The sequence below is a fragment of the Chaetodon trifascialis genome, chromosome 18, assembly GCF_039877785.1.
Source record: "Chaetodon trifascialis isolate fChaTrf1 chromosome 18, fChaTrf1.hap1, whole genome shotgun sequence".
Taxonomy (NCBI): domain Eukaryota; kingdom Metazoa; phylum Chordata; class Actinopteri; order Chaetodontiformes; family Chaetodontidae; genus Chaetodon; species Chaetodon trifascialis.
The window spans coordinates 2,555,027-2,581,082 of record NC_092073.1 but is presented as its reverse complement, the minus strand read 5'-3'; the positions used below and the strand labels follow the sequence as shown (position 1 = coordinate 2,581,082).

The window sequence follows — 26,056 nt, the reverse complement described above, 5'->3', positions numbered from 1 at the left end:
CTATGAGCCTGTAGAAGATTCTCTCATCACTGTCACTGTAAGATCAGCCAGTAAAGGCAGGCAGACATTCAGTTAGTAAAACCAGTCCCTCACTAAAATAGTCAACTAATAGTAATGTCAGAGTCAGTCAGAAGCACCTGATTTGTTGCCCATGAAGGCAGATATACAGCATCTCAGCCTGAGGCAGGGCATTAAGCTTGAAACATGTTCTCTCTCACTTCTGTCCAACAGCTGCCTACTGTATGTTCATGTTTTGCTCTGCTCTGCATGTCTTTCTTGATTTGTGTCCATCAGAAGTTCTTTTCCACTATGTGTCAGTGATGAACTATAAGTAGCACATTTACTCCAGTACTGTTCTTAAGTGCACATTTGAGGTACTTATCCTTTACTTGTTTTCATTCTGTTGCTTTATAATCATGCTCCAGTACATTTCAGAGAGAAATATAGTATGTACTCCGCTACATTTATCAGCTAGAGTTAGAAAATCCACCAGCTAGGCATATGTTTTAAAATGTCAAAATGAATGCGTATTTAGTATGTAATTATTAAAAAGCATTGCAGTAAAACAATTTGCAAATTAGGACAGATATACTTATCGACATTTTGTACAATAACGTGTTTGAATTTGTTGATAACCATTTGATAAGATCCTTTTTGTTTTGTGTAGAATTTTTAATCCAGCATCTAATTCATATAAATGCTGTAGTGAAAGAACAAGAAAGTCTTGTCAGATGTAGGCCTATGTTTTCCATCAAAAGAAAGAAAATAAACACCTTTCATGGGCATTCAAGTATAGATTTCTGTGTTTTGGAGGTGCACATGAATGCACTATGAAGTCACTGTTGGTGCCCATGTGCTTTGCTCTATGAAGCGATATACACTACAGAGTTTATTAGGCGCAACTGAATGCACCATGAAGTCGTATCCTGCCCCTGTGTGTGCTTGAATGAGCATACTCCAACACAGACAGCAAAGCAGCTATACAAATAATAATAGCTTTTATTACATGCCTGTTTAGATAGTGGCTAGTTCTCCGAGATTTACTTTACAAATGTAAAATCTACCCACATTTGGCATTTGTTGTTGTTAATGTTGGATCCCTTGATGGGTGCAGGTGAAATGAAATGATGTTCTTTTATTGCGTGTTTATTGCGTGTTTTCATATGATGATGAAAATATGATTTATCGGTCAGCACTATTTACTGGAGTAGTAAATGATAATATAAAATATTTATCCAAACGTGATGGAATTAATGCTACTGAGGGCAGCTATCTGTGCAACATTATCTGTTCACAAGCCTTATGTCCTTACTTTAAAAACTTTGCCTGCCATATGTATTGTTAGCTAAAATAAGGGTTCTTTAAAAAAGATATCCCTTTTAAACACTCACTGCTGTATCTAAAGCCGACATGGCACATCAGAAAGACTTCTAAATCCACAGTGGATCCAAATCGATATCAGGATTTCTAGATACTGATGCTTTTCTTGGTACAATCAGATTTTCAGTTAACCAAGTTGGCCAGTGAAGTTTTAAATGGTGCCAGTTTACAAATCACTTTTCGTAGAACATATTTCCTTCCATTTTATCCAAATATCCATGTGTTGATTGATTCCACTTTATAACACATTCAGTTTTCTACTGAGAGACTTGAATTGTTACCACTTGGACACCTCAACCCACTGAGAAAGCGCAATGACTGTCAGTACTGTTGGCCCAGCACCCACCAAAATAACTGCCAGCCAAAGCCCACTGGAGCCTGCTTTCCATTTTTATACATCTATTATTCAAACTGCACTGTCTCGTTCCTGTTCTCTCATCACTGTAATCACTGAGGGGCAGCCAGGAACACATGGGAGCCAGTAGAGGGATTATCATCAGGAATACCTTCAGAGGAGTGTTGTATGGCACAAGGCCAATTTTAAGTGAGTGTGGTTGTGTTTTTATTTCTGGTGTTATTTTATGGGTATTCAATTATGTGTTTTGGTAATCAGTGTTGGTAGATCAGGATGACAGAATTTTTATGTTTTTATGGGTGAATAAATTGAAGCTTCAACCTTAAACTTAAATACTTTCAGAAGCCCCAGACAAGAGGAACTCACTAATTCATTCTACCTTTATTTAAAATTGGAAATACATTGAGGGAGAGGCCTTATTTACAATGAGTAACTAAACAGGCAAAAGATCCTAGACACCAAGGAACACAAATAGGAAGCTTAGCTTAGGAATGATTAGGAGGTCAGCAAAAGTTTAACAGATGTCATAGAGCAAATGGGAATTTTGACTTATTGGTGACTAACCAATAATCTCTACAGCCAAACAGATTTTTGGTGAGTCCTTGGCCAGAGGTCAAGAGGTCATCAAATCATGACGCATCTTGCTACAGGGACCACGAATATCCACTCCAAATCCACTACTACCTGTTGGACAGACAGACTAGCAGACCGACCGATAAACTGACATCACACTCTGCCGGCCCGGCCACTATTAGGGCAAGAGATAGTGTGTGCAACATGCATAATTTATTCATGTTATGCTTGATACGCTATTTTCTGTATAAAATCATTCCTGACAGTTTAATGTTGTTTGCAGTGATTTGAATAGCACATGCATAAATCTTGATGAGATGGTGAATGAGATGGTACTTTCTGTACAGTACTTAGTTTCACCATTAAATTAAAGGAACCCTAAGTATGTGTGGAGAACTGAAGCGTGTCAAATATGATTAGCTGCTACTGGCCTGAGCAAATCACACCGCACTTTCAAAATAACAGGATGTGACATAAAATATCCTGCAGAAATCTACTTTGAAGTCCAGAGAGTACAGTATTCTGCTGCTTCCTCTGCAGAGCATGTGCAGTGCGAGTGCCAATGCTGTTGACCTATATTTCTCATCCCCACAAACTGAAATGCTGGACGAGAGGTGAGGGAGGCTGACAGTGAGGGCTGCATGAGCTGTTTTCATTATGGAACACACGAGCAAGATGCTTACTTCATGCATGTTGTTTCATGCATTTATTCATCCATTCAAGATCCAATAAATAATTCACGACATCTTATTAGCGTCTTTAAAGGAGCCAAAAAAAAAAAAAAAAAAAATACAACACATCATTTCATCTTAAAGGAAACTGTTAGATCTCTCTTTACTCTCCTTTTGCTATTTTGTGGCTCACACGTTGTTTTCTTTAGTGAGGATTAGTGTGCTGGTTCAGGTTCCAGATGTCCCTTTACAGTTTTCCTGAGTATCAAAGCCCAACAGGCATTAGCTGTAAAATAATTGTTCTTTTTACCCTCAACATCCAGGCAACAGTGGACGCACATGGTAACACATGACGTTCAATTAAGAAATACTCTCTATTTCTAATGTAACTCTGGTATAATGTATTCTTGTTTTGCATGATCTTGTGTCCAGCTGCCTCGCAAGGAAAGTAAGAAACAAGCAATTTGATGATATCTGCAAACTTGAAGCAGATTTTTTAAAAACATTTTATAGACCAAGCAATCATGAAAAATTTTGTTTTTAATAGCTAATTAATTACCGTAAATGCAGTAACCTGTATTTTTATACAACTGACAAATCAAATACAAAACACTTACAGACACACAAAATTGTAATAAGAAGTAAGTCTGAACAGGTAAGAAAAAGTTCTTGTACTAAATGTTTCTCAGTCTCCAGGACACAGATGCAAGAAGGGTGGCTATAGAGCATTATAATTGTCCAGAGGTCCTTTATTAGTGTAAATGGCTTTTTCAAGCTTAACAGTTTTCAGCAGTGCATTCGACCAGTCTTGCCTGCCTGTACCTATGAGCAAGTGCTACCTCACTGACCTGGCTCTCAGACCACAGACAGAGTTGCTGCTGCAGTGCTGCTACTACCTGTCCTGAAAAAGTGTAATGTTACTGGTGTGATGTCAATATGACACAAAGACATAATTTTCACTGTCTGTTTTTGGCGAGAACCAGGCTCATCACATGGAAAAAATAGGTGGCACGCCGAAGCGCCACTGCAGCTGCTCACATACTGTTTGCTGTGTGTTTAGCCTGTTAACATAGGCACCAAAATGAAAAGCAAGAGGTTCAGTGACACATATGCTGCTCGGGCAGGCAGCGTGCACCGGATGTACCTTCAGCAAGATGCATGAATAGGGGAAATTGTTATCTGTGAATTACTCAAATCGTTTTTTTTTGTTGAATAGATCAACAACCTTATCTATCCTCCAACCCTGTCTGCATTGTAAAAGGTTTCTTATCTAGGGAAATGGCTTATTCTGTGCAATATATCTATATGACTTTGTCCAGGTATAATACACACAACATATCACTCGTAACCCAAGGTTTCATCAGATCAACATGAGCTGAAATTTTCTAATTTTAAGCACAATGCTGTGTTATCTGTGACATTTCTTAGACATACGATGTTCTGTTGATTTTATTAAATTATTAATGAGTAGAATCCTATACCATTATTCCTTCAAATAACTGAATTATCAGTTAATGAATCTCATTCTCATTATTTGAAATTATTAATTCTGAATTGCTAAAATTACACGATTTTTAAAGAAATGCACCGTGATACCTTTTGGGCTCAATGCATTTGGAAAATATATGAAATATATTTGTTAATTCTAATTCTAAATTGAAGTTCAGCATTTTGTTAAAAGGTTCAGAGAACTGATCTTTGAAAATGATGAGTTCTGCAGAGTTCCATTCTTTACAAATACATTTGTGGCCATATTCACAAAGCTTCCTAATTCTAACAAAAAATGTGTGATGTGATGACATTTTCGATATGATTTTTTTTCTGTGAAATATCCAAAAAATAAGTAAACACAAACCAGTGTATCCTTCAAGACAGCAGTGTTCAGAGTGAGGAGATGGACTTTCAGCAAAACATAAAATGGATGCAGGAATTAGAGGAGTTCTGCTTTTATGTGATGTTACCATGTTCTCAGATGGCAATTTAATTTATCCGGTGGACTGACCTCTATTGTAATAATGCTACGGAACTGTGCTTTATGAGCGGGTCCCTCTTTTATCCATTTTGTGTACAAGCATGAGAACACAAGCAACACAGTCATAGTCATGCCACTGGTTTGACACTATTTCACTGATCTCCCGTAACACAAAACAAACTTAGCACTGCAGCAACAAAGACAGAGAAGAAGACTAGAAAACCTAGATGTGAACAGAAAGATCGAAGATAAAATGCTCAAAGAATTGGCATTGCAAATTTTAAATGAGGAAGGAAGTACATTCAAAGTGTCCTTAAGGATACACACAGTGTGTTTTGGTGCAAAATACTGAATATGAATAGAAACTTTATTTACCAACTGCACAGGGAACCCTTAACTGAAATCTGGGCAAACCACACATAAACACCGTTTGCACTAACTTACACAACTTCTTGACTGTCAGTAAGGTGCATAAACCTTTTAACTGACTAAATACCGTAGACATCACACTGAACCGCTGGTCAGTAACCACTGTGTGCAAGAACAGTTAAATGTTGCTGGTTCCGGTCTAAAACCAACTGTTTGTATATGGATTCATTTGTGCTGAAAAGTCCAACAAAGAAGAAAAAGGCTCAATGTTTAGTAAGATTCTGATTGGCAATTCTAATTCTTGCCCACTGTCTGCATGTCTCCCTGTCTCACCAGATTCTGTAATTACTCTGAGGTTTTATTATTATTTTATTTTATTTTTATTTATTTATTTTTTCCTTTCATGAAAGTGGACAACATAATTTGTACATAAATGCACTTTACATTTTCAATTCAACACCTCCATGATTGGAAAGGAGCAGCAAGAAGAAAACAATTCTTATATTTGTCTGCCCCCTACTTGAACAAATTAAATAAAAAAAAAAAAGAAAAAAAAGATGGTCTGACCTCACATACAATTGATTTTCAATAGCCTACACCATCAACACTTTGATTATAACAGCAAAACAAAAACGAACCCAAAAAAAAATACAAGTAAATTTTACATGCTCAAAACAATTTATCATTAATATCCAGTTTAAGTTTCACATACATATTAGCAATTTTTTCTGCATTTGTAAATTTTTTTTAAATCTATAAATATCTGTACAACCTTTTAAATCTTGTACTTGGGAATTCCATATTCTTACACCAACAACCGAAATACACATCTGTTTCAAAGTAGTCCGAGCAACTTGGTGCTTAAAATCAAATCTTCTTCTATGAAATTTTCATCTTCTGAAGTAAACACAAACAGCTTTTGCAGATTTTCTGGTAAAACTCTGTTTCTGGCTTTAAACATAATTAATAACGTCTGGAGTTCTATTATCTCTGAAAGTTTCAATAACCCTGATTTAATAAATAAACTATTGGTATGTTCTCCAAATTTAACTTTGTGAATGATTTGGATTGCTCTTTTCTGCAATAAGAACAAAGGCATTATATTGTTTGTATATGTATTACCCCACACTTCTGCACAATAACTCAAATAAGGCAGTATAAGTGAGCAATACAACATTATCATTGTTTTGTAATCTAAAACATACTTTACTTTATTCAATATAAAAATATTCCTTGACAACTTTTTTTTAACATATGATACATGCGATTTCCATGTCAGATTTTCATCCAGTGTGATTCCCAAAAACTTCAACTCTGATACCTTCTCAATATTAACTCCATTAATGGATAATGAAACTTCATCTTTGCTTCTTTTAGCAAAAACCATAAACTTAGTTTTTATCAAATTTAACGATAACTTATTTACATCAAACCAAATTTTAAGTTTCACCATTTCACTTTCAATATTTTTAGATAATGTTTTTAAATTATCTCCTGAACAAAAGAAATTTGTATCATCTGCAAACAAAACGAACCGTAACAATTTAGAAACATCACAAATGTCATTGATATATAAAATAAAAAGTTTCGGCCCCAAAACCGAACCTTGTGGGACCCCGCATTCAATCTTCAAACATTCAGATGTATTACCAGCAAAATGCACATATTGTTGTCTATTATGTAAATAGCTAGTTAACCAGTTCAGAACAACTCCTCTCACACCATATGTATTCAACTTAGCAAATAAAATTGAGTGATCTATTGTATCGAATGCCTTCTTTAGGTCAATGAATACAATGAATATTGTATATTTCCTTCTATCAATTGCTGTTGTAATTTCTTCTATTATTTCCATTATTGCCAGAGCAGTAGACCGATTTGTCCGAAAACCATATTGACTCTCACTTAATATATTATTTTTTTTAGGTTTAGGTTTAGGTTAGGTTTAGGTTAAATAAACTGATTGGTTCAAAACTGGATAAAATCTCCCTCTTTGTAAGGAAAGAGAATGTTTCATTGTATAAATCATACAAACACATAAAGGAGGCCATTGTTGCTCCGCCGTTGACCTGATAGTGGAGGAAGTTACATAGCCGAATTGCCGTCTCTGTAAAGTGGGGGAGCTTGCAGGACCGGACAAGAGTGTGGCATTTTGATGATGTTTTGAGTCTGTGACAGACCGCTGTGGGATTTTAAAAAAGGGCTTGCAGCATTTAGCAGCTGCCTCGAAGAAGAAGCAAGCAGCTAACCTACAGCAACCAAAAATGTCTGTGAATTGGGGAAACAACGGGGTCTTTGAGCTCTTTATCCTCCAAAGCAATGCCACACCCCGGTGCGTATGTTACATCACGGCGGATGCTGACGCTGTTCTGTTACATGTCACATAACTTTTGCTTCTGGCCAGCAGGCAATCTTAAAGTCACACACCTGCCAGCATTATGCTGGCATTGTTAAGCAAAAAGAAGCAAAATAGTGTAACAATGGGTGTTCTTCAGCATGAAATGCAGGATCGCTGTTAAAAAAATACTAATGATAGAAAGCCAGGACAGAAAGGTAAGAAAACTATTGTTTTGGTGAGTAACTGCTGGCAGAAACCTGAGTCAGACAAAAGGAATAAAGTTCGCAAGCAGAGGTCTCTGTGTAGTTCTGTGTTTGTATACCAGTGGCTCATCTCCCAGCAGGAGTGTGTTGACTTGAAGAGATCTCCTTTTGTTAGGCTCTTAGTGAGGCCCTCCTTAATCACGCCGCCCTTCATCAGCTGAGTGAACATGCACTGTGTACCAGTGAATCAGTGTATTAAGCTGCATGATAAAGCCCATGATGCTGTAGGCCACACATGCACCTCAGTGCAGTCCTCTGTGGATGCTCCACTGCCTTCAATCACAGAAGAGCTTTGTGCCTACACATGTACCTCACTTGTCTCTGGTACTCATGGGACACCACAGAGCCTGAGGGGCTCCCAAATATTTGGGAAGGAATTCTGACACAACATGACTGCAGAGGTGTGCAAAATGGAGTCATCTGTATGTCAGTTTCCATTTCTTTCTTAAGTCTCAATGATATGTAAGAGCAATTTTATGTAATTACATTTACCCCAAGATATATGCAGTGTTATTACCAGCCACTTGTTGATGTGTAGGTAGGCTTACTTGACTCAGTTGTGCCATTTTAGTCCATCTCTCTACTCATTATGTAACTTTGTTTTGTATGGGAGGTTGTAAAACCACAGTCTTGTTTCTACAATACAAAAACATGATTGATTGACTGTCAAGGATGAATGTTACTCTAACTCAGGAATCAAAAGAATTCCTGATGCATGCAAAAAGAGAAAATATAAATTGATGCTTTAGAACTATGCCAGTTAACAGAAGCTCATGCAAACATATGAATCAACACTGTTTTCTTAATTGTTTCTGTACATTCTTAAGATGCCTCACACAACATACACAGTTGTTCCCTATGGATACAAGACTGGTGGATAAAGTGTGTGCAAAGTCAGACATGCTGCGAGTTTGTCCCAGTGGCCGTATGTAGTACTGCAAGACAAAAACCCTATTATGAAAAATTTCACCTCTAAATCCTAAGAGGACTCGAGAGCTGAGAGGGTACTTTTATTGTTGAGGGAAATGTCTGCTAAACAACTGGAAAAGTTGTGCACAAACCATTTTACTTCAGATTACTTTTTAAATGAGCGCGAGACCAAAGGATTAATGAAGCTCAAGGATGGATCGATACCAACTTCAAACTTGGGAGCGGTAAGTTTTGCCATTTTGATGTTGCTTTACTGTTTATTTTGCATGTTAGCCTGTTGAACTTGGTGTTAGCATGTTGCACGACTAATCTGGCTATTGTCTATTGTAGGCTAACATGCTGGAGCAGTGTTGGGGTATTTAAAATTGAGGGACAGTCAAGAGAAAGCTGTAGTGGCCCTATTTCACAGATACACTTAGTCACACTGTGGTTCAAGTGTAAAATACACATAGAAATACTGTCACCAGTCCAAGGTCTCTTGTCTTGTTTTACATTGTGTGTATTGCATTACAAACACAAAGTGAGCTAATGTTGCTCTTTTCACCAGGCATTTATGTAAAATGTACAAGCTACAGTCAAAGTCAAATGTCCCGTGTAATCAATTTTTTCTCCATACTTGGTAGAGCTGATTTGCTGTCATTTTCTGCACTGTTTGTAGCTGTTGAGATGATTTTGGAGTAAACTAAAACTGTTTCTTGCATATAGGCAACACATCACTACCAGACTGACCCACCACAGAGACAAACCAGGACAGCAGAGGACTCATCAGAAGTACTGGTTTGTAGCCTGATCTACTAGGACGGCTTTTGATAAAGCTTTAACAGTTGCCTGTTGCAGTCTTTAGTAATTGTACTTAAATGTAAAATTGCTGTGTGTAATGTCATATTGCTTCGTGTTCATAAAGAAATAAAAAAGCTTCACGTCTTTCTAACATCCACAGCAGCAAAGATACCTTGTCTGGACCTGGAGAAGGAGGAGGTGGAGGAGCAGGAAAAGGAGGATGGCTGGATGCTACCTATGATCCTCCAGAGTCTGTCACAGCTGTGACAGAGGTGACAGACGTGTTGTGACTGACTCAAATATCCCTGTAAGTGTGTGTATATATGAGTTGCCAGTTAGTTTGCTGAAACTAATGCAGTTTACATCAGTGTTTGAACCTTTTCTGTAATGTTAATCCAGGCTCAGTGGCAGTTCTTGTCACTAGGACAGTCTTCAGGGATGTGGAGAAGCTGAGCCATCACCACGGAGGCCTTCCACTGTGTAACCCTTTGGTTTTACATAAAGACCATGGTAGGTGCAATTACTGAGAGTAGTTACAGAAACAGAGAATATGACAATGTAAAAAAAAAAAAGAAAAAAGAACGTGTTTCAGTGCTCAAAAAATTAAAATACTAATACTAAAATAAACTTTCCAAATGTCACAACACTTTCATCAACTAAACTCTGGAAGTGATCCTGAAGAAAAATATTTGAATGTCAGTAGAAATGAAATGAAACACATAGTTTGCTCTATCAACCTAGATCACAAAGAGCAGGTCACTTCACACATTTTGTTCTGTCATTTTGGTTTCCAATGGTCATACTGTGATCACCACACACCTACATGCCTCTCTTTCAGTCAGACAAATGTATTTATTTATTTTCAAATTTATTTATTATTATTTTATTTTATTTATTTTATTTTACTTATTTTATTTACTATTTTATTTTATTATATTTATTTTATTAATGTTTCTGGACCCACCAGACTCTGCTCATGGTATGAAAAAACAGTTATTACAGGGCAGGTGTCATGCCTCAGTCAAGCAACAACACAGCAGCCAGTAGCATCATGAATTGTCAGTATCCACAGAACATGTCAGGATGTCTACTTTGACCTGAGAGCTCCAGTACCAGCTGACACTTTAGCATGCCAGAAACCCTTTAAACTGATTGAGGACAGGATCTGGACAGTTTACATAAAACTTATGGCTTTGCTCCTTTTTGCATTATATGTACTCAATGTATTTTTCCATTTCATTGGTTATGAATAAAGTGCTTTATTTTTAAGGTGGGTTTTGGTCATTTTTAAATGTATTAAAAGTCGCATGGTATCAGAGAAATACATTATGTTCTTTCACAAAGATTTTATGAAAAACTTATTTGATTTCATGCATGTAGAAGGGTCAAAAAACCTGGTGCAAACATCATGTCAATGAAAATGTGCAAGGCTTTTCTAGTAATCTTTTACTACAGGTAGCAAATAGTGACTTTCAGCAATATGAGACATTTCTCTATTTCACAGCAAAAACCTTAAAATGGTTTTAACAGATCACAATATAAGTTATACAATATTCTCAAGATGGGGCTGCACGGTGGCACAGCATGTAGTGTGCGTGCCTCACAGCAACAAGGTTGCCGGTTTGATTTCCGGGTCGGGCCTTTCTGTGTGAAGTTTGCATGTTCTTCCCGTGCATGCATGGGTTCTCTCCGGGTACTCCGGCTTCCTCCCACAGACCAAAAACATGCTCATTAGGTTGATTGGTGACTGTAAAATTGCCCCTAGGTGTGAGTGTGAGTGTGAATGGTTGTGTGTATGTGCCCTGTGATCGACTGGCGACCGGTCCAGGGTGTACCCCCCCTCTCGCCCGTTGACGGCTGGGATAGGCTCCAGCACCCCCCCCGCAACCCCCAAAAGGGATATGTAGTATAGAAAATGAATGGATGGATGGAATATTCTCAAGATTCAAGGTAACATTATAGATGTTAAAATATGTTACATTTAAACTGGCCTGACTCAATGAAAACTGCTTTACAGCAGGTTCCTGTTCTACAGCACATAAAAGACAGGATTAAATTACAAAATAAAAACAAAAGCAAGACAACAGAAAAACATGAACAGCTACACAGATATTGAATGGTGTAAGATGGCATGTGTGAGTGGAATCAGTGGTTGTAAGTTATTGCTGTAATGTAATGTGGGATCTCATTTCAGAGTTTAGTGTTATGTGGGAATAAATCATCTCTGACAATCGGTCATAGCAGCTGCAGATGCTTTGGTTACTGAGCAGTTTTTCAGGTACATAAGCAAGTTACTTTAAGATGAGTAATTCCACCTTCCGTTATGTTGATGTGGTACAGAGTAAAGTCTTTTCCATGCAAGTTTCTGCCTCATCATGGCAAGAATCACTGGTCTGATGTAAGTGTGTGTAAATGGAGGTTAACAAATGGCCATTACAGTAATAACTTTCATATGTTTAGTGGATGGCTTTTACCAGAAAGAATTACCTGACTAATGTTTCATATCAAATATGCGCTCACGTCACCAACACCTCACAGGCAGGTTTCCACAGTGTCTGGCATTTCACTGCGATCAATAATTAGCAACAGCCGCAATTCAATGCAACTATCTGTGTCAGCACATACAGTCAGACCTAAATTTATATATTTTGATCAGCATCTCATCTGACCACATCGCAAGCGCGTTCGGCACGCGTAATGGTCACTCAACCTGACTGAATGTACACAGGTGAAACAGGGATGTGAACCAATCAATTGACGTCACCGTGCCAACCAGAAACAGCCGTGGCATCCTACAGAGCATATATACTGCATCTATCTCAGAGCACTCGAGAGACAGAGAGAGACAGAGACATGGAAACGTAAATGATGATTGTTGTCCGCTATTACCCACGTCATTTCATTCCAAATACAAATGTTATCATTGTAATGCTTAACGTTATCTACAAAGATGGAGTACATCATTGCTTTGAGGAGGATGAGCAGGAGGCTGAAATTTACCATCTAAGGACCTCATATTTAGACATCAGAATCAGAATCAGAAATTCTTTATTTATCCCCGAGGGGAAATTGTTTTTGTTGCAGTGCTCCTTACAAGAATAGAATTAGAATAAAATTAGAAAAGAAAGAAAAGAGAGAGAACTATATATATAAAAAGCAAATATAAAAACAAAATATTTATATTGAGAATATATATAGAAACAAAATATACCACAAAATATAGAACAGAATATAAAACAATATATATATACTGAGAAAAAATAAACAATATATACAAACGGGTGTGCAAAGTAATACAAACGGATGTCATGAGACATGAGTGATGTCAGTGTCCTGAAGTTTGGGCGTCGGACACTTTCCTGTGGGGTCTCAGTCATCCTCCAAACTTGCCATGCGCCTCGCCAGCGGTGTTTTTAAAGGTGAGACGAGGAGCTGCTGTGATTGGTGAAAATTTCACTTGGCTGGGTCAAACCCACTCCACGCCTCCTCCCCTCCCTCTTTCCAAGTTGCGCCGCTGGGTTTGACTGAAATGAGAAGGGGGAGGAGATGCACCAGTGGCGCAGTGGACAAAAATACCAAAGTCTGTGCCTCCACGCCCCATCGGCGCAGCAGACCTGACTTTGCACTGCACGTGCGCTGCGCCGGCGGCAGAATCGAAAATAGAGCCCCTGAAGTTAGCCATATTAAACGTGGACGACACCCTCTGTCATTAGATCCTCATTTCGGATAAGAAAAAACTGATGAGAAAGGAGGTGAGATCTGTCTCCTGGTATGGGCAGATATGAAATAGATGTTGCATTAACAGAAAAGACCAATAAAAAATTACAATGGCAAATATACAAATATTGATGAATAAATACAGAATACAGATATAAAAGCATATAGTTTGTAAAACATAAGTCCATTGAGTATCTTCAGGTGTTGCTGTGTAGGTAGAACCTGAGCCACTCTGCCTCCTCTCAACCATGGAGACCTGGAAGGAGGACAATGTACACAAATGCAGAACAGACGGCATGGCATTCACAAAGAGAGGAGAGACAGACAAACACACAAAGGGAGAAAGAGACATGATAGCTTGTAAAGAGGGAGAGGGAGAGAAGAACAGAGGCTGGATCTCTGTCACAAACATTTAAATGAGGTCCTAACTGTCAAGACAGAGAGGTTCGCCCATGGTTGATGGTTCAGCAGAGGGAAGCCTGAAAAACTAAAGATACAGAGAGAGAAGAACAGAGAGACACTCACACGGAGGTAGACAGCTTGTGGGAAGAACAGAACAGAAACATTAGTACGAGAATTCATACAGCAGTTTAGAGCTGAGCTGACATCTTCCTTCACCCTCAGTCCCATCGTCAACCCCCCAGGTCATGAAAACAATTTCCATGCCTTCGTTCTCATTATCAAATCAAATTAGTATGGTCAATGAACCCTGGGGTTATGAGGACATGTGCAGCATTCACTGCCTGTTCAGCTATTTATTTATTCATTGTCATTCATTGTGAATCTGTACCAGTCCCTTCAGCTGTTTATGACTTTGAATTCCCTTATATTTTTGTCTTTCTGTCTTCTCCTCCATTGGTAGCTGCCAATCCTGGTATCGTCTGTGGTCAGTCTGTACTTTCTGGAGTGGACGGATTTGTTCAAGCCAGTGAAATCGGGCTTCAACTGCCATGACCGCAGCCTGAGCCTGCCCTACATTGACCCCAACCATGAGGTCATCCCCCTGCTGATGTTGCTCAGCCTGGCCTTTGCCGGACCCGCCATCACGGTAAGGTTTGGAAACCAACATTTGAGAAAGAAAACAATGAAACAGAAACCTATGACCCTAATTTTATGCTGATTTCACACAATGAAATACACCCTTTACCATGGGGGGGGGGGGGAGGTTTACATGAAACCATTACAGTTTTTGTATGGCCAATGGCTTGGCAGCTGCATTTCTGTGGAAACAGCCTTCATGTATACCAGGATACCTAGCTATAGTCATACTGATATATAGACATATAGACAGACATACAGTATATACAGTAGTAGTAGTACACATATTAGTCATTTTTTTTATAAATTACTTACCTCTAGTATATATTTGTATCTTATTGTCTGATACCTGTCTCAGTTTTCCAAAATAATTATCACATCTGGGTACATGGAGACTCAGCTGGAGTATTGTAACGTTTTAATACAAATACACACCCACAGTATAAAAAGCCTTTGCCTTTGGCAAGGACTCCTTCTAATATAAGGACACCAGCAATTGTCCTCACACAGTAGATCCAGAAGGTCTGAGTTGAGCTGTGGGTCAGCAGGACAGGCCTCTCCAGGCCAGGAATGATCCTGTCTACCTCAGGCCAGACAGGCTTTCTCGGCAAACATATGTATGCCAACCAAGCATGTTATCACTTCCTTAGAAGAAGAATCTAGGAACTAGGAAGAAAAGGAACGTTTATTTACAGTGAGATTATAATGAAGGGTGGAATGAATCTACCTCCCTTATCCACTACATTATTGTTCATTTTATCAAACTCTTCCTCATCTCCTTGTTCAGACTTCAGTCATGTTTCATGTTGCATCTGGACTACTGCAGCTCCTCTGAAGCAGAGCAATGAATCATTACCATATTCAAACTGCAGGACATGTTCATAGTAAGCTGGTTTTGATAGAAAAGTCACTAGCAACAACAACATTTTGTGCTGGAAACGCTTTAAATACTTTGCCTCCCTGATTACAATTTCTGACAACTAAGATTAACAACACAGCACGACCAGTATTCTTGATCTCCACCTATCCTTGAACAATCTTTTCATTTTTCTGATTGTTCTTTTTGTTCCTAGTCACTGCTTTGTAACCCACTTCCCTCCAGACTTTGTTCACCTTAAAGGGACATTTCACACAAAGTACAAAAAATATTTAAACATTTTCTCTACTTATAGTGGTATCTATCTAAAATCCCAGATGCTGAATTAGCTGTTGAGCGTTTTTGTAATTCTTTTAACTCAGTAGTTGATAAGCATCCTCTATAAAATATAGAATACAGAATAGCTCAATTCCTATTTCTCAGGACTTTCTTCCTTAGTTTCATTTTAATTTCAGCTTTATTTGTATAGTGCCAAATCACAACAGAAGTTGTCTCAGGACACTTTCCATATAAAGCTGGTACAGTCTGAGCTCTTTTATCTACAGAGACCCAACAATTCTCTCATGAGCAAGTGCTTGGCGGTAGTGGCGAGGAAAAACTTCCTTTTAACAGGCAGGTAGACCAGGCTCTGGGTGGGCGAGAGACAGAGAGAGAGAGAGTGAGAGAGAGAGAGAGAGAGAGAGAGAGAGAGAGAGAGAGAGAGAGAGAGAGGCAGATAGAAATGCAATCAGAGAGAGAAAGAGAGAGACAGACAGAGAGAGAGACAGACAGACAGAAATGCAATCACAGTAACAGTGAGAGTGGACGTAATAACAGTAGTAGCATTCGCAGTGGATGTCAGGCAGATGGCGAGGGAGAGAAGGACAGAGGAGCTTGGTGTATCTTTGAAGGTCCCCCGACAGTCTAATGCTATAGCAGCATAACTAGGTGCTGGTCCAGGGCAAGCCTGAGCCAGCCCTAACTATAAGCTTTATCAAAAAGGAAAGTTTTAAGCCTACTCTTAAATGTAGAGACAGTGTCTGCCTGCCAGACAAAGACTGGAAGGTGGTTCCACAGGAGAGGAGCTTGATAGCTAAATGCTCTGACTCCTGTTCTGCTTTTTGAGACTTCAGGAACCATAAGTAGGCCTGGACTCTTGGAACGCAGTGTTCTAGTGGGGTAATAAGGTACCATGAGCTCTTTAAGATAAGAAGGTGCCTGACCATTTATGTCTTTGTAAGTAAGGAGGAGAATTTGAAATTCTATTCTAAACTTTACAGGGAGCCAGTGCAGAGTGGCTAGTATCTGAGAAATATGATCTCTCTTCCTCATTTTTGTCAGAACACGTGCTATAGCATTCTGGAGTAACTGGAGAGTATTCAGCAACAAATTTGGGCAGCCTGATAGTAAGGAATTGCAATAATCCAGCCTGGAAGTTACAAATGCATGGACTAGTTTTTCTGCATCATTTTGAGAGAAAATATGCCTGATTTTTGCAATATTACGTAGGTGAAAAAAGGCAGTTCTTGAAATTTGTTTTACATGGGAGTGAAAGGACATGTCCTGGTCAAAGATAACTCCCAGATTCTTTACAGTGGTGCTGGAGGCCAGCGCAATGCCATCCATAACTGCTATGTCATCAGAAAGTGACTTTAGGGCCTACTACTATAACTTCAGTTTGTCTGAGTTTAGCATCAGAAAATTGTAGGTCATCCAGGTCTTTATGTCCTGAAGACATGCTTGTAGTCTAGTTAACTGACTGGTTTCTTCCAGCTTCATTGATAAATATAGTTGGGTATCATCTGCATAGCAATGAAAATTTATTGAGTGCTTCCTGATAATCTTACCTAAAGGAAGCATATATAAGGTGAATAGAATTGGTCCAAGCACAGAACCCTGCGGAACTCCACAGCTGACTTCAGCGAGCACAGAGGAGTCGTCATTAACGTATACAAACTGAGAGCGATCTGACAAGTAGGATTTAAACCAGCTTAGCACAGTTCCCTTAATGCCAATGAAGTGTTCCAGTCTCTGCAATAGGATGCCATGGTCAATGGTGTCAAATGCAGCACGAAGATCCAATAAGACTAGTACAGAGACAAATCCTTTATCAGATGCAATTAGAAGGTCATTTGTAACTTTAACCAGTGCTGTCTCTGTGCTATGATGCACTCTAAATCCTGACTGGAAATCCTCAAATAAACTATTATTGTTTAGAAAGTCGCACAGCTGATTGGCAACTGCTTTCTCAAGAGTTTTTGCGAGAAAGGGAAGGTTGGATATCGGTCTATAATTGGCTAAAACCCCTAAAAGGTAATACTTCTTTAAACAGCTTAGTCGGGATGGGATCTAAAATACATTTTGAAGATGAAATTATTAAAATTAGTCGGTGAAGGTCGACTGGAGTAAAACAGTCTAAAACTGCGACAGACTGAGTAACAGTTTCTATGATTTCTGTGTTTGAAGACAAAACAGTACCTGCTGATGGCAGGAGCTGATGAATTCTGTCTCTAATAGTAAGAATTTTATCATTAAAGAAGCTCATGAAGTCATTACTGTTCAGAGCGAAAGGAAAACATGGTTCAACAGAATTATGGCTCTCTGTCAGCCTGGCTACAGTGCTGAAGAGAAACCTGGGATTGTTCTTATTTTCCTTTATAAGTGCAGAGTAATAGGCTGCCCTGGCACTGCGGAGGGCTTTCCTGTATATTTTAAGACTGTCTTGCTGAGCAAACCAAAATTCTTCCAGATTGGTAGAACGCCATTTCCTTTCTATTTTCAGTGAATTTTGCTTTAATTTGCGGGTTTGAGGGGTATGCCATGGAGCTAACTTCCTCTATTTTATTGTCTTAATTTTTAGGGGGGCAACAGAGTCAAGTGTCATACACAATGAAACTGTAGCACCATCAACCAGGTAGTCAGTTTGGGAGGGACTAAGGTTAGCGTAGGTGTCCTTTGTTTTATTGAGACATGGCATTGAATTAAATGCTGATGGGACATATCCTTACATTTTGCTACAGCAATATCAGACAGGAGTCTGGTATAAGATTTTTTGCCTACTGGCGGGTAGTCCGGTAATATGAATTCAAAAGTTATTAAATGATGGTCCGATAAAAGAGGATTCTGTGAGGAGACTATTAAGTCTTCAATTTCAATGCCATATGTCAGAATGCCATATGTTTTCCAAGCAAGACAACAAATTCAGGCAAGCAAAGTGCTCCACTTCTGAAACTCTCTCGAAGGTGGATGTTGGACGGAACACAGCTGTGGAACAAAGCATATGACACTAACCTCTGCGTTGACTGGAACTGCTTCTCTTCGGCAAGGCATCTGATGTCACATGGCAGTAGTGATTCTAAAAAACTAAAGATCAAATGGTCTGAGGCTGGAGGTTCCCCACCCCGATCTAAAGCCTACCTCATTTTTATCCTTTGGGTAATTGAAATCTTTTCCCTGCCCCCTTTTTAGCTTGTAGCTGTTCTTGTTTTAGTAGATTCATTAGCTTTATTATTCCTAATGTTTTATTATTTTACTGATTTGGCTTTATTATTTTTATTTTTTTATTGTCATTTCTAACTAAGCTTCATATTTGTGTTTCGTGGTGTCCAAGATCATTTTTGAATGTTTTTTTTACTCATATTAGTTAAAATAAAGGTTGAATGAATGAATAAATTAATTAATTAATCTCGCCATGCAGATAGCTTTGGTTTTATTTGGGAGATAAATTCAAAGAAAATTCAAGCCCCAAACCACACAACTGAATGAATTTTAATACATTACTGCAAGACTTCAGTATAATTTTGGTCTTCCTGCTTTAGCTTTGATTAGACTTACCCCCTAAAACATGCAGATGATATTGGGTAGGTTTTTTGTTTCTTTTCAGTCTTTTCAGTCCAGGTTAGTGTCTGCAGAGCCTCCTTTCAGGCTGTGTACAGCCTCTATGTGACCTGAGCAGCAAAACCAGGAGAAAAATTGTTTTACTTTTGAGTGCATGCGTATAACTGAAGGCAACATATAGTAATAACAATACATAGTTTACTTTAGCCTGAATCAAACTTGGGACAATAAAATAACATGGGGATTAACACACAGAAGTCAGTTGGATGGCCAAGCTCTCTGAGTTTTTTATAGTCAGATAGTGTTCCCCAAAATCTAAATGAACCATGATCCTCCCAGGTCGATATCTAGACTATTTTGAAACATCTTATTCTTTCCCTTCCATGTTCCTGGCTGCCAGGCTCCAAATTGCCTTGGACATAAAAGAAGGCACAAAGAGGAAAAAATCCCCCCAAAACTCGAGCTCTCTTAGCTCACAGGGACTTCAAATGATTACCAGGGAATGAGTCCAGTTGCAGTGTAATTTTTGGCAGGAGAGACACAAAGAGCCATAACCACAGTGCCTTCCCAGAAGCTCACTATCCAAAGTTAAGTGAAGATAGACATGTGTAGCAGAGCTGTCTAACCAACTCAACTCTCCAACACTGATCTGAGCTATGCACATCTCATACAGCCCCCTCTGATAACATTTTTTTATTTTTTATTTTTGCCTCACACATCAATAGCATCCTCATATCAGCTGATAATACACTCTTCCAGAGAGATCCATCTCCCAGCAACGTGTGGAGCAGAAGAAGACCTGGGGCTTTCTTGTCCTCACATCAGGATGGCTGTCTCGGGCTACTGAGCGATCAAGCACTTTGACTGTCACTCTCTGTTAGAGCTCCTGCCTGCCCTCAAGGCTTCTGGGAAAACGAGTTTGACTTTTGTTGAAGTTACTCTATGTCAGTTCATGTTCCTCTGATGAACTCATAAGACATGCCTATGTGGCTGTGGAAGATATTGGGTGCATTGTGGATGAGTGAAAAGATGGATGCTGTGGTTGGTAGAACTGCTGCTGTGAACTTTTAAGTTTTGAATTAATAAATAAGACAGATAACAGCAAGTTGACAAGCAGCACTGCTGAGACCATGCAGACCGATGGTCAAAATGAACTCAACATGTCAGCCTATTGCCTTTAAATTAACAGGTTGTGTGAAAATGGTCAGCTTGATTATGCTTTATTAATGTTTCAAAAAGTTGATGTAACATTAATGCTTAAACCTGAATGAAATAACATCTGTTATATTACATACATCTCTATATATATTATTAATATTTGTTAAAAAAAAAGACCTGTCAAACTGTCAGCGTGACAGCAGACCCATTCTTTTCCAGTTTGTAGCTCTTTGGCTTTTAGTGGAGAGGCTGAGTGTCATTGTGGTCAAGATGTTTTTACTTTCAACACTGAATACACAGTAAAAATGATCAAATGTGAAGGACTCTCAATAGCAATCCCTTGTCTGTAATTGAAGCAAATTAATTTAAATTCCAAAGACAAATGCAGAGAAACTGGCTGTACTTTGCAAAAGAATAAACCCTGGTTTAGCGAGAATCTTAAATACAGTTTGCCTGTTTCAGTATTATACTTCTAATCCCTCACTCTGTCCATCACTGAAGCTGCCTTCCTGTTTCTTCATATATTTTTTGCCTCTCTCCTTCTTTCAACTTTATATACATTTATATATGAATTGTTCTCCTTCCCTTTATGAAAAGATCTGTGATCTTACAGATGCAGCAGCCTCGAAATTCCCCTCCAAGCCAGAGGCCATCCAGCTCCCAGCCGGCTCCCAGCCGGCTGCCAGCCAGCTACCAGTCCCCCCCTCCTCTTGGGGGTGTGCCCAGAATCCACTATAAACACGCCTCTTCATTCAATTGCAGGGTGTCACCAGGAGATGGCGTGTCCCTCACAGGAACACATCTCAAGGGCAAAGATTTTTACTCCACTACATTCATCTGCTTTAGTAGGCTTATTTGTAGTTAGGCAGTCACAGTTACTCAACTATTTTACATTGATTATTTAAATCAACTTAGAAAAATATTTCTCGCACAAAGTCTTTAAAAAGTCATAAATGTGTGTTTCCATCAGCCTGTTTTAATGCATATTTTCAATTTGCAAACAGGAAATTCCTAAGTTTTTCTCTTACAATATACTGTATGAATTTTTTTGTGATTGTTGCGATCAAAAAAAAACAAACTCGTGTAAAAAAGTTGTATATAATCACTTCCTATATGATAATAAGCATACTTCACATTACAGAACCAGTCGAAAAGATTCAGTTCCCATCTCAAAAAAAAAAAAGTTATAACTTGAGAATGAGAAGTTATTACAAAATCATGTGGTGGAGATTTGGTGCAGTTGGTAGAGCGTCCGCCTCATGTATGAAGTTCTCTGCAGCGGCTACGGGATCGAATCTGTCTTTCAGCCCTTTGCTGCATATTATCTTCTTCGAAAAAAAAAACATTCCTGAGTCATAAAAGTGATGTAGCTTTACAAAACAGCCTGTGACTCCAAGAATAAAAAGGCTTCATCTGTTTACATAGAGTTTGCTTTTGATAATTATCAACAAAAAATGATGACGTAATTTTACTTTACATGCGCTGGAACAGAGACAGAGCTGCAGGAGCAGAGCGCGTCATCTGGAGATTCCAGGGCTGCCGGCAACGAATTTGGGCAGCCTGATAGTAAGGAATTGCAATAATCCAGCCTGGAAGTTACGAATGCATGGACTACGGACTGTGGCTCAGGAGGTAGTATGGGTTGTCCATTGAATGCATGGACTACGGACTGTGGCTCAGGAGGTAGTACGGGTTGTCCATTGATCACAGGTTTGACAGTTCAATCCCCAGCTCCTCCTATTCGCATGTTGGCTCGACACCGGCTCGACACTACACATGCCTGACAGAGTGACAGACAGGAGAACATCATGACGCCTGTGGTGATGATGCGCGATGTGTCAGTGAAACTACAGGTTTACTCAGCTCTGAAATGTGCCGGGAGTTAATCGCTTCAAATGCACAAATGCAGTGAAGTTCACAAACCACCAACAGTTTATAGAATAGGATGGACTGTCTATCAGTGGCCATTAGAGCAGCTCTCTAATAATTAAAATAGATGTCACACTGTGCGGAAGAGCTTAATAAGTTAACAAGAGATTTGGCCACGACAGCTGAAACAATGAAACAATTGGATTTATACTTTATCTAAAATCGGGGTGAAATATTGCATGCCACGGATTAGATAGATACAGAAATCATCATCTGAGAAATACTCATGATACTGATTTCACTGTTTATTGGCCGTTTTCATGTGTGTGTGTTAACTGATTGGCCAATAAAAACAAGTAGATTGGCCCATCTACATCGGCCCATTGGCCCTTTCTGCCCCACAACATTGTTTTTTTTCATGGGTCTGATTGGCCATTAGGATTATTCATGATTGAATGTAGGTGTCCGTGCGGGGGATGAGGCTCGCTGGCTGCGGAGGGAGAGTTGATGTTGTAGTAAGAACCTGTCTGCCTGGTCTAACATGATGAAGTCATGTTGAACATTTCCGTTTCCCAAAAAAACATTTATTTGAGGTGCAGCGGCACAATATTAATATCAAACACGCGTGCACAATGCCTGGCGTAAAAAAAATGCATTTTTGGTGCGCTTCTGAGTACTATGTTTACCCGCGACTATAACTTTTTTCAATAGTTGCTGTTTATATTCATTGCGTGAACAGTCTGAAAAAAGAGACAGAGACACAGAGAGGAGGACACAGACAGTCACACAGACAGAGTGATGAAAAAGATCAGTGATAATTAACTACAGTATATTAAGCCTATGATGTTGAACATCGCAGTGCACAGTGCGAGCCGTCTGCTGTGCTCCGCAGCCGCCTGTGAAGGCGAACGAAATCTGGAACCTTTCAGCTCAATGACATGGTTTTGAAAGCACCAAGTGACTTGTTTTAACGAATTTCGTTAGATTAAAATATGTAGAACTGTAAAATATCACTTCCATGAGGCTGTTCAGTCAGACATTAACAGATCACAGGCTGAAATTGGCATTTCATCCTCCCGTCCCTCCCTCTTCAGCGCACTGTAAATGATTTCTGTCCAGTAATATACAGTACACACACATACAGGACTCTGCGTATTGCTGGTCACCGCATCAAATAGCGACCCGCAAATCTAAAATGCGCTACAAACAGGAAACCCACCAACTGAAAAGCAGAGTGGCTCCGCGAATCAGGCAGAGTATTAAACATTTAACTGTTTAGCAGTTCAGAATGCTAGAAAAACGCGACGCACAACTTCTGTTATTCATGATTAATTTTCTGGGCACAAATCACTCGGCACGCGGAGATGCGCTGGGAGCCTCTCCAAAGGTGGAGAGAGATGTGGAGGAAAAGGCAGGATGGGCAGATGAGCAGATCCAAGAAGTTTGTGAACGAGCACTACAATAATGTGGATGATTAAGCATAATTATATTTAAAAAACTGCACAGGGTGCTCTACTAGACAAGTAGTTTTTCTTACAGCAGTGGAGGCTAGGTGCAGATCTAATGAACGACTCAGCAAAGCTGACACGGTAACCAATTATAATGACTGCTCCTCCTGGTGGACTGATCGAGCGAGTGGCGGTAGTTTCCGCAAATGGAGCTTAGGGGCGTTACGAGTTGGCCCCGCGCCGATGACGTCATCGCGGGGGATCTCATTAGAGTCACGAACCCGCCTACTGCAGAGCAGGGACCGGTCACGGACCCGCCAGGGCCCCAGCACGAGATTAGGGGAATTTCGAGGCCGCTACATCTGTAGATAGCTGCAGACAGTCAGATCTCCCACCGCAACACCTCGTGTCTTGGAGTGCCTTGGATGCGTCAAGCTGTGGGACACCACCCACATCAAACAGCCAAACCACGCAGATTATAACCTTGATGTAAAAGCATGATGTAAAAATATGAAGTTGCATATATGAATATCACAAATAATCACAAAAAAAAAAAACAATTGACTGGCTAGACCAAAAGAAGTCCAGGATGTCATCTGCCTCTCCACAGTGCATGCTGGCATAAGCTGCCCTTTGAGACAATGTCTGCCACTTATGCATGCAAACATGTGAACATTGTGTTGCTGTGTTAACAGATAATGATTGGAGAGGCTATCCTGTTCTGCTGTCTGTCTCGGAGGAAGAGTGGTGCCGGGGCCGAAGCTAACATCAATGCTGCTGGCTGCAACTTCAACTCCTTTATACGCAGAGCCGTCCGCTTCGTTGGTACACTGATTTATTTTCTATCTATATACTGGCTCGAAAGTATGGTCACTGACTGATCAGTATATTTTCCTGCTTTTTCTGTTAGCAGCATTAGGCAGTGTAAATATTTGGCAGTTGCTCAGCTTCTCCACTGAGCAAGAAACAACTTTTACGTTTTTGCTTTTACTCATGTTATGTGAAGATTTCTCAACCCAAACCAACCATTGTAGCGAAATTGTGTTGTTTAAAATGTGTATTCATGTGTATTTGAATTAGAAATAAAGCAAGTCCTACTATCTGTTTAACTGCTCATGTCTGTGTGAATTGTATACTGTTTGTCCATCAATGATAGAAACTATGCATTTTAAAGGCTGACTGTGTTAGAGTTTATGCCTCTGTCTTGACATTCAGCCTGTTTACTTGATAACATTGTTTACCAACCATTACATCTCATCCTCTGCTGTCCTCAGGCGTTCATGCATTCGGCCTTTGTGCCACGGCCCTCATCACCGACATCCTCCAACTAATGACAGGCTATCCAACACCCTACTTCCTCACTGTGTGTAAACCCAACTACACCACACTCAACATCAGTTGTGAGCAGAACCCCTACGTCATGGAGGATATCTGTTCAGGGGCCGATCCTACAGCCATCAACCAGGGCAGGTGAGGAGACATTTGAGATTTTTTTTTATTGAGAAAGACAGAGACTTCCACTGAAAGGTGCAAGGAGCCACACTGATTTCGTTTTGAGAGATTAAAGTTTGTATTTAACTAGACAACAGAATAGATGCAGAGTATGGCATGATTCTGATGCTGTATTGATAGAATTAGTGCTGCTAAAATATTGTGCTGAATTAACCATGTGAAATATTATAGTATAAGGAAGGATCACAGTGACATCCACTCTGTTCAAGTCATCTATGGGACAGTGCTAACAATATCAACTGCAGTCAATCTATTTCACATATTACATCATATTGACCCTACTATTGTTTGCCATGTCGCATTTACACTATCATGTTGTCATGAAATTAGTTCTCGTACACTTGCAGTGTTTTATGCCTTATGATAGCAAACAGTGTGAGTAGCAGTTAGCAGGTTTCAATGTATTACCACATGTTGCACTGATGTCTGTAGAAGGATTTTGCAGATTGTTTTTTGTTTGTTGCTGGAATCTATTTTTGTGCAAATATGAGCAAGAGCAGATTTATTTTGGTCACAGAGAGAAGTAGACAGAGAGAAGGGGATATCCTTGGGATGTTTGTGTTAATGAGGTTGCATAGACAAGTGCTGACAGGTCTCTGGAATTCTGCATGGATTTTCAAGCAAACCAGATCATTATAATGTTTTCTTCCCTGTGTTGAAGCTTGTTCCCTGAAAGTATGTAAACAATGACCTCAAAATGCGTGATGACAGTAAGGAGACTCAGTAATTAATAACTGCCAAACTAAGATGATAAGAAGAAATCTAATATGAAATAAATGCAGTCAGTAGATGATTTTAGGGGGGATGAGAGGGGATGCATACCCCTTGTTATTCTGCCATCCCCCTTCTCCATCCTTTAGTAACAGAGAGAGTGCAGCAACAGAGGCTGTTTCATTGCTGTGCTGTGTATTGATGAATCCATGGTACTGTCCATGATGCTGAAGTAGCACACAGATTTGTAATTGTGCCTTTTGGACTCAATTCTATACT

General features: G+C 39.4%; 1 protein-coding gene across 1 annotated transcript in view; it reads left to right on the top strand.

The window, feature by feature from the left end:
* Positions 1-26,056, top strand: part of LOC139346970 (phospholipid phosphatase-related protein type 4) — a 76,585-nt gene that overhangs the window by 6,511 nt on the left and 44,018 nt on the right. The window contains exons 2-4 of the mRNA XM_070986370.1: positions 14,211-14,396; positions 24,250-24,379; positions 24,829-25,024. Coding sequence (XP_070842471.1) covers positions 14,211-14,396; positions 24,250-24,379; positions 24,829-25,024 — 512 coding nt within the window. The remainder of the gene's footprint in view (positions 1-14,210; positions 14,397-24,249; positions 24,380-24,828; positions 25,025-26,056) is intronic.